General features: G+C 34.5%; 1 protein-coding gene across 1 annotated transcript; it reads right to left on the bottom strand.

Moving 5' to 3' along the window:
• Positions 1-6,872: 6,872 nt before the first annotated feature.
• On the bottom strand, positions 6,873-8,957 carry LOC107930087 (transcription factor MYB83). Its single transcript, XM_016861651.2, has 2 exons — positions 8,487-8,957; positions 6,873-8,040 (listed from the first exon to the last, which is right to left on the bottom strand). The coding sequence occupies exons 1-2, from the start codon at positions 8,774-8,776 to the stop codon at positions 7,347-7,349; spliced, it is 984 nt and encodes a 327-aa protein (XP_016717140.1). The 5' UTR covers positions 8,777-8,957; the 3' UTR covers positions 6,873-7,346.
• Positions 8,958-9,479: the final 522 nt, after the last annotated feature.

The following is a 9,479-nucleotide window of genomic DNA, read 5'->3' on the forward strand; positions in this document are numbered from 1 at the left end:
CTTAAGAAAACTAATGAGAGAGACAATACCCAGGAAAGAATCCACCTAGACATCACTTAGTATTCTGACTCTGAATCAAATGATTTATTCACTTGTCTTGATCCCTAGAAATCCCTAAATTATGTTAATATCTCTTTCGAGACTAAGAACAACTGACTCTAGATTGATTAATTGAAATCTCTTTCTAATTAAAACCCTTATTGTCACATTAACTAGATATATGGATTCCCCTATTAGATTTGACTCTAATCCGGTAGATTTATGTCGCCCTATTTCTAGGGTCGCATGCAACTCCACTCAATTATACTAGATCTACTCTTAAATAGGGACTTTTTCTCTATTGAATAAGCACATCAAATTTGGATTAATATCCTGAAAATATTAAGACAAGAATTAAGAACACATAATTAAGAACAAAAACAAGTATTTATCGTGTAATTCAAATAATTAAATAATAAGATCCATCGTAGGTTTCATCCTCCCTAGGTATTTAGGGAGTTTAGTTCATAATGTAAAAGGAAAACATCTCAAATTTAGAAAAACAACAAGACATAAAAACCCCAAATAAACTTCGAGAGAAATTTGAATGGAGATCTTCAATCTTGAAGTGGATCATCTTCTGAGATGATTCCAACGGATTTGTTCGAGTAATTTCTCCTTTCTAATCTGTGTGTCCCCTTAGGTCTACTTCTAGTGTGTTTATATAGACTTTAGAATGCTTAAAAACCCTAAAAATTGGCTTTTTCGGCGTGCTTGGAAAACAAGGAGCAATATCGACACGGGCTGCCACATGGGCGTGTGCTCAGCTCGTGTGGAAATGGTCTTGGCTGTGTGGATATTTAAATCAGCCCGTTTTGTCCGTTTTTGGCCCGTTTTCTGCTCCTTTTGTTTTACTATGCTCTTCTAAGTATAAAACATGAAATCAAAGGATTAAGAGCATCAAATTCACTAAATTAAATAATAAATCATCCAAAAAAATGCTAAACATGAGATTAAAATGTGTTACTTTTATGGTTTATCAATAACCATCTGATATTTAAAGCAAAAGTTCTGTTTGTGGAACAATGATGCAAAAATAAAGACCATAAGAAGAATTGGCAAAGTTGATTGATACAATATAAAAGAACAAACTGAAGTAGTAAGGATAATCCAATGTCAAAAGTCACACAAACCTCCATAGCATCAGAAAGTCCTGGAATAGTTGATATGTCACCACCAATAACTTTCAGAGTGAAATCCAACTTTTTCTGCAAGCAAAAAAAAGCACATTAACCTAACTATATCAACTTATTAAAACATTGTGAAACTATTTAATGTCAAATTCTCTTACAATATTTAAAAACTCAATATTAGTGTTTTCTTATTCCCTTAACAAATATAATGTACCTTTAACAGCTTTAAATAAACCGAAACGATTTTGAAAAACTGAATTCTCGCACACTTTAACAGCTTTTATAGTGTCATGCCTCTCATTTACAATAATTAAATCTCCACCTCTAATGAAGAATTTGAAAGATATCTTCGTCAAGGAATCCATAAGCAACATCCTTAAAAAACGGAAAACACATTCAATTGAATACACAGATGATGTTGGACTAATATGCAATTTCTATACCAAAATTTACTCCCCAAAACGAAAATATTTACCACATATCCAAAGTTCTATTAAGAATAAACTATCACCTAGAATACCAGGGAAATCCAAATTCATTAAAATATATCTATGTAACTAAATAGGAAAAGAGTGTAAGATGAATGATTTAACCAATAGTTAAGCTAGAAAATTGAGAAAAAAAGACTTACCCAAAAGTACTTCTGAATTGGATAGCAATATTTTCCAGATATGAAGAAGAAACGAGTATGGAAAGCACCTGCAACAAAAAAATCTTACAAACTAAAACCAAAGATCTTCTCCAAAACAAAGAATTACCAATTCAAACAAACAAAACAAGCAATAAAACATGGAGAAGAGCTAATACCTGGTGATAGTAAGCGTTGATTATAGATATGCAAGAATCGAAAGAGGTTTTAACTTCATAATCCCATCTATCCAATTTCATAAACACCTTAAAGAGACTTTGCGAAAATAAAAGGGATTTTGATTTTGGGATTTTGGGAAACAGATTTGGGGATTTTGAATTGGGGGAAATTTTAGGGATTTGAAGGTTTCGAGTTGGGGAATTAAGTTGGGGAACATTTAGGGATTAGGGGAAATTTTGTTGGGGGAAAAATAATGAGTTTGGGTATAGTGGTGGGGATAAAATGGATGAAACCAAAACGACGTCGTTTTGGTAAACATAATGAACTTTTGCGGCATTTTCCACAACCAACGCTAATAATCGGTCTATTGCAGCATTTATTAGGTAGCGTTGCCAATGAAACGATGTCGTTTTGCTTAAGTTTTTTGCAGCGATTTTCAAAAAGCGCCGCTAATTCTTGATCTATAGCAGCGTTTTTCAAAAAAAGCTGCTAATTCTTAATCTATTGCTACGTTTTTGTGCTAGTTCCGCTAATGCCACTGAAGCGAAAAATAAAACGGCGACATTTTGCTCAACTTTTTTGCGGTGTTTTTCAAAAAGCGTCGCTAATACTCGATCTATAGAAATGCCGCTAATGCCACAGAGATGCAACTTAAAACGACGCTGTTTAGCCTAAAGTAAAATGTTTTTTTGCGGCCCCGCTAATGCCTTTGATAGTAATAAATTTTTATAGTTTAATTATTTCTTAAATTCCTTTAAACTAAGTTTGTTTTGTTTCAAACAGTATATCTAATTTGTAAAATTTTATAATTGTGAACGAAATTAATTTTAAAAAATAAAACCAAACCTTAAACTCTAAAACCATAATCCCTAAACCCTAAACCCTAAATATATATTACAAGGTACAAAAGTTATTAAAAAAGAATCTTATTGCTTAATTAAACCCTAAAATAAATTTATTTTTTGTCATTTTTTATCAAAATCCCTAACCCTTAAACCCTAATACCCTAACCCCTTAGAACCATAAACAATAAAACCCTAATTATAAAATTTTAAACCATAAACTATAAACCCTAAACCCAAAATAACAAATCTTAACCCCTAAACATAAAATGCTACGCATTAAATCCCAAACTCTAAAGCCTAAAATCATATACCCTAAACTTTAAACCCAAAATAATAAACTCCAAACCCAAAATAACAAACCTTAAACCATAAACTTAAAATACTAAACATTAAACCCTAAATTGTAAGTAAAAATGCAATCTCATCATTTTGATAGCATATATTTTTATAATTTTGAAATGATTAAATCAAAATTTTTCCATTTTCAAAGGAATAAAGTGCAATTTTACCTTTAAAATTTTAAAAATTTTCAAAAGTCCTAAATGGAAAATTTTTCATTTTAGAGCAGCCGAAACCCTTTCAACCTGCTAGTTATGCCCTTAAATATATATTAATTATAGGGTTTAGGATTTAATTAAATATGATTCACTTGAGATTGTAAACACTTGAATTCAAGTTGGATTTTTAATTTGAGACATAAAGTTTTATCTAAATTGGATTCAATTTTATAAGATTCAAAATAAAAATCGAGGCATTCAAAAATAGTTAATTAAGTTTGATTTTAGGGAGGGGGAACTGATTTTGGGAAAAAGACCAAGGCATTTCAAGGATAACAAAACGGAGTCGTTTCGTAAAAAATAATACATATTCGCGGCTTTTGGATAAAAAAATGCCACTATAGTTCAACCTTTTGCTGCGTTTGGATAAAAACGCCACAATTGCTCAGCTTTTAGCAGCATTTGAAATAAAAGTGCCACTATTGACCAACTTTTTGCGGCGTTTGGGCTAAAAACACCATAATTGCTTAGTTTTTAGCGGCGTTTGGTCTAAAAACGCCACTATTACTCAACTTTTTGCGGCGTTTGCTAAATTATACTCTTTGCGACGTTTTCTGTACAAACGCCACTAAAAACGCCGCTAAAGCCCCATTTTCCTGTAGTGGTAGTAGATTTATAAATTTAGATTAACTTAGCGAGATTCGGTACATCGATTTTCGTAGAAGACTCTTAAATTTTAGGGAAAGTGAGATTTTATGCACAAAATTAAAACTCCTTATTTTTTGTAGGAGATTCCATAATTACACTAGCGTAGCCAATGCCTTGTTTTCTCTGAGCTAACTGTCGGCAGACATAACTATTGATCTAGCCATAACTGTGCTCCAGTAAACAACAATTTCTTATGGGTCTAGACCCTGTTCAGCTTCATCTCGAACTCCTAGTTTATCTTTCCTGATTTGATTCCTTAAAGATAACCATATATGTGTAAATTTGGTTCGGCGACTACTATTTCTATTGACGGACTTGAAATTCTTTGTTACATTGGCGGATCCTTACCTTGATCTGTTTTATTCCACACTAAACCAAACATATCTTTACCACATTAACCTGACGATTAACTTCTTTTGACTTAGTCTTTGGCATAAAATCCTCCTAAAGGAAGACCTAATATAACATCCACATTTGCAGTCTTGGATATGAGATTTGGCTGATTGATACACATCTCTCTTCCTTTGGAGCTTGTGCTTGCAAGGTAGTCTCATAAGACTTTCTCACTTCAAATCATTCTACTAAGACACTCCTAATAGTAGATAGTTCCTATCAGGCTATCTCTTTCTTAGATTTTCCTTGGCGGAATTCCACAATTGATAGTCCTAAGTGAATCTCCCTATGATAATCAGCCCTAATAGACATCCTTTTATTTAGTTAATTATCGGCGGACTTTTCACCAAAAATAGCATTTGGCGGACTTTCCCATTTCTAACGAACTCTTTACCTATGGATGCATAAGGTTTGAATCTGCGTAATCATTACACTTTATTGTAACCAATGCTGGTTTACGTGTCAAAACTCTGGTGGACTCTTAACAATGGATACCTATTTGCAAATACTTTGAAGGAACTACCCCATTCTTTTCACACATACCCATTTTTAACACGTTTCTACCAACTTCTCTTGCCTATTCAAATTTTTGGAGAATCCTCTTATTGACAAGCTTGCCAGCGTCTCCAGATGCACCTTAATTATCATGTCAAAATGCTCGCCACATAAGCCTTATGGGGACTTTCTTTCTTTATTCCCTGTGAGGTTTCTTGTTCACTGTACTAAGGGACTCTATTTTTGTCATACTATGAACCTATTCGCCACTGGATCATACCATGGTTAACGATGGCCTTTTGATTCCAAATGACCTATATATCATCGTCACGGTGTTAGGGCCAGTCAAATATTGTTTCACGATGCCCCCAAACTCCCTTGAATCTCATAACAATCCGCCCATTCCTCCATTAAGCCAAATTTTGTATGATGGCATGTTAAAGGTTTCAATGTGAGGTAAATTAGTTAGCCAAGTGGATGAATGGTTTAGGAATGATAGGTTAAATGTTATGCTTGAAAAATAATTAGTTATGCTTTGTTTTGGTTCATGTCAAGGGTATGTGAGTTGTTGATATTTAAATTGCATAGGTAAAAAGGTCATAATCTTGAATTGGTATATATTGGGATGGAATAATGGTCTCATGATTGTGGATATATGTAAATGGTATTAATCATGCATGAAAATGATGTTGATTGAGTTGAGTTTGTATATGGAGCTATTTTAAGTATGGGGTTTGTCAGGTTAGGAACTTATACCTAACCAATGTAGTCTTATGTAACTTGGAAATGTATGAAAATTTGACCATAGTGGACTATTGTGAATGTCGTGGCTTCACACCTTAATTATCGCGACACCATGCTATCATGTCGCGATGTCCCCTGTTTTGATGTCGCAACATTGGCTCTAAAATGTCTGAAAGTTTTATAAATTGGTCATTAGGTTGGAGAGTTGGCTATTGTCTTCAATGTCGTGACACCACCCATTGGATGTCCCGATGCCAACCTTTAAATTTGCGACGCTAAATCCCAAGTCGCAATGCCCATCTAGTATAGTTTCTAAAACTTTACAATTTGGTCCTCAAATAGGGAAGCTTATTTATTGTCTGGAAGTTGTGACATTAACTTGAAAACTTTTACAATGTTACATTTTAGTCCTCCAATGATCCCAGGTTATCAATAGAGCTTTCTTAAGCTCGTATGAACCCTAAATTTGGAGTTTGATATGGCATAATGGTTTAATGATTGTTTATTTGGAATATATTATAGTAATTTATGGAATATACGTTTTGTTTTATTATAGTTGCTCCGACAATGATTGTAGCATCTCTAGACCTGGCGACTAGGTCGGGTATGGGGTGTTACAGAAATAGTTAACAATAGTAACTATTTAGACTAACTTCTTTTTTATTAACCATATGTTTAGCTATTTGTTTATCAATTAATTTAGTATAATTTTTCATATAATGTTATATTATTCATGTAGACTTTGATGGTTTGGAAAAAAAATTATATCTAAAATTTTCATTGGCTAGTTTAACAATTCACTAACGGTGTTAAACCTATGTACCATAATAAAGCACATATTAATAGTTTAAGTACTATATATGATACTTTTAAAGTACAAATACCACATTGATATTTATGAACGTACATTAACCATAATAAAACATATATTGACAGTTCAGTACTATATTGAATATTTTCAAAATGCAAATTCTACATTGGACATTTATGAAAGTACAAAAACCAAATGTGATATTATCCCTATAAATATTATTTGTGGCGTAAATCCTAATTGAAGAAATTTAATTTGTGTTACACTGGATAGGAAATAGACCATTTATTTTGAAGATGTTGATCATTTAACGTACGTACGTACTTATAAAAGAAACTGCAGTTGTATTTTGCTTATTATTTCAACGTCGGTCCTTCTCGGCCTTCCACTAATAACCAAAAAAAAAAAATCTACCTTCAAATTTATTCCCCTCATTTGTACATGAAAGTAAAAGTATACAATTCAACAAATATAATCTTCTTTTTTTTTTCTTTTTTCTTTTTTTTTGGCTTTCTCTATTTCTGTATATCACTATTCACATTTTCTCTTAAGAAAGGGACGACGGTTCTTGCACGATCCCCCTTGCATGCCTCATGCTCTTACATTTACGTACAACAAGCTTCACCTCTGCTAATCTCCCACCTATTTTATGCTTATTCGACGACGTCCCAATTTATGCAAGCTGCCGGATATAAAACTAAAACAAATTGAAAATAAAACCCAAAAAACAAAAGAGAGTATAATGAACCAATAACAAGGATTAAATGGGGTAAAAAATGGAGGTTCTGAGATGGCAAGGACTTCAAGTATGAAAATATCTGCCCAAAATTTTCTATATGTGGCTTTGGGTAGAATTGAAAATGGAAGATATAGTTATTCAACTTGGAAATCAAGGAAATTAGGAAAAGAAGATATGTTATCCATCAAACCCTCTAAGTCCCATTCTCCCATTCTCAAGTTTTCCCCTTCCCAATGATGATTTTCTAACCCAAACGCCTCCCCTACTTTAAAGCTTTGATCAGTGTTGTTGAAGCAAGTATTATTATTATGGTGGTGGTGGTGGTTGTTGTTATTGCTTTTCCTATCAATGCTGTTAATGGCAGTATTGCTCTCTTCAATGCTTCTACTCTCAAGTGGAGGAAGTGAAAAGTCCCCTTCCAACGCTATTTTTCCTGGCTCTAAAACCCCATAATCCCCATATAATGCCTCTCCCAAACCACCTTGTGCCAAGCATGTAGGCACATCCAATAAACCTGCTGCACCGCCCGTTATATCGTAACGGTTGATGTTGAGCAAGGGGAACGGATCGAATTGGTTGCCTGTAACCATCGGTGGCATGGATATTGTTGATGATGAGGATATTGAGTCCACGCAAAAGGTCATCGCGTGATGTTCGTGCAGAGGGAAAATCCCTCCTACGACATCCCTGGGCTCCGATGAATCACTGTTGTTGGGTGATGAGGATGTGGATGTGTTGTTTTTCAATCTTTTCTTTAGTGTTGAGTTCCAGAAATTCTTTATTTCATTATCAGTCCTTCCTGGAAGACGAGCCGCGATTTGAGACCACCTGCAAATTTTGGAACCAAATTAAACATAATAAGACATCACATGTATCTATCTATAACCAGTATACAATATAAAGTTTTCAACAGAGATGTTAACATTGTTGCATTAAACATGATTTGACACATATCTCAAAGTGAAAATGAAAATGAAACCCCAGAAAAAATGAGTGGTGCACATGATGGCTGGTGCCGGTGTGTGGCCGGTCACTGGTGATCATTTTTTGCAAATGCATGAAGTTTTCTGGAGGGGAAGATTATAGATCAGAAGTGCCATATTCCATGGGATTGAATAGCCCTTAACTACCCTTAACTATCTTAGCTTAAACAAAGGCTATATAAATTTCGAATATAATATTCATAAGCGATTCTAAATAATGAACTACACCAAGATACATAAATATGCGTATGTCATTGGCCTTTTGGAAGAGAAATTGAATAGAAATAGAACCTGTTTCCAAGAATGGAATGCAAATGTATGATAAGCTCTTCTTCTTGAGGAGAGAAGGCGCCACGTTTGAGATCAGGTCTCAAGTAATTAATCCAACGAAGGCGACAACTTTTGCCACACCTTTGCAGACCAGCATTCTTAGCAATGTCACTCCAGCAGCCTTGTCCATTGGTTAACATGTACTTCATGAGTTTCTCGTCCTCTTCTGGTGACCACAACCCCTTCCTCAGCTTCATCTTGTTGGTGGTGCTGGTGTTGTTTTTTGGCATATTAGGATCAGGCTTCCTCATTGCACAGTTGGGTGTCGATCTGATGTAGTGGAGCCTTTTCCAATCTTTTTAACTGGTTGGATGGAGATAAGAGAGAGGTATAATATAGGTGAATGATGTTTGCAGCGGAGAGAGAAGGGGGAAAGAAGGCTTGATGGGGTGGTAATGGTGATGATGATAGTGATGGGATTGTGGGGTTCGTTTGCTTTGGAATATGAATATATTTATATATGTGTTGAGGGAAATGGAAAAAGGGAGTGTTTGTTGGTTGATGGGTAGAGTGGAAAACGGATTGGAGGGGGACCTCCCTTACCCTCACACATAGGATTGAGGGATGGTATGGTTGGTCGTCTTGTCTTTGACTCTATCTTGTCTTTTTCGATGCATTTTTCTTCACTCACAAGGTAATCATCATATGCATACGAGACACCACCAGTTTTGCTTCCACTTCACGTAATGCTCTCTCTCTCTCTCTCACAAACCACACGTGTTTTTGAAGGATAAGCCTATGCCCCATTAATTGTACACATGGAAAGAGAGAGAGAGACTGCCTGCAACACAGACCAGATGAGACTTACAGACAGACACATAGAAGAACAGCAATCCAAAACAAATGGTCAAATACTGTTTTTAGTCCTTATATTATGCATAAGTTACAAATTTAATTCATATACTCTAATTTGATCTATTTTTTTCTATTTTCAAAATTTCAATCTTGGGCCAA

The sequence above is a fragment of the Gossypium hirsutum genome, chromosome A08, assembly GCF_007990345.1.
Source record: "Gossypium hirsutum isolate 1008001.06 chromosome A08, Gossypium_hirsutum_v2.1, whole genome shotgun sequence".
Classification (NCBI taxonomy): Eukaryota; Viridiplantae; Streptophyta; class Magnoliopsida; order Malvales; family Malvaceae; genus Gossypium; species Gossypium hirsutum.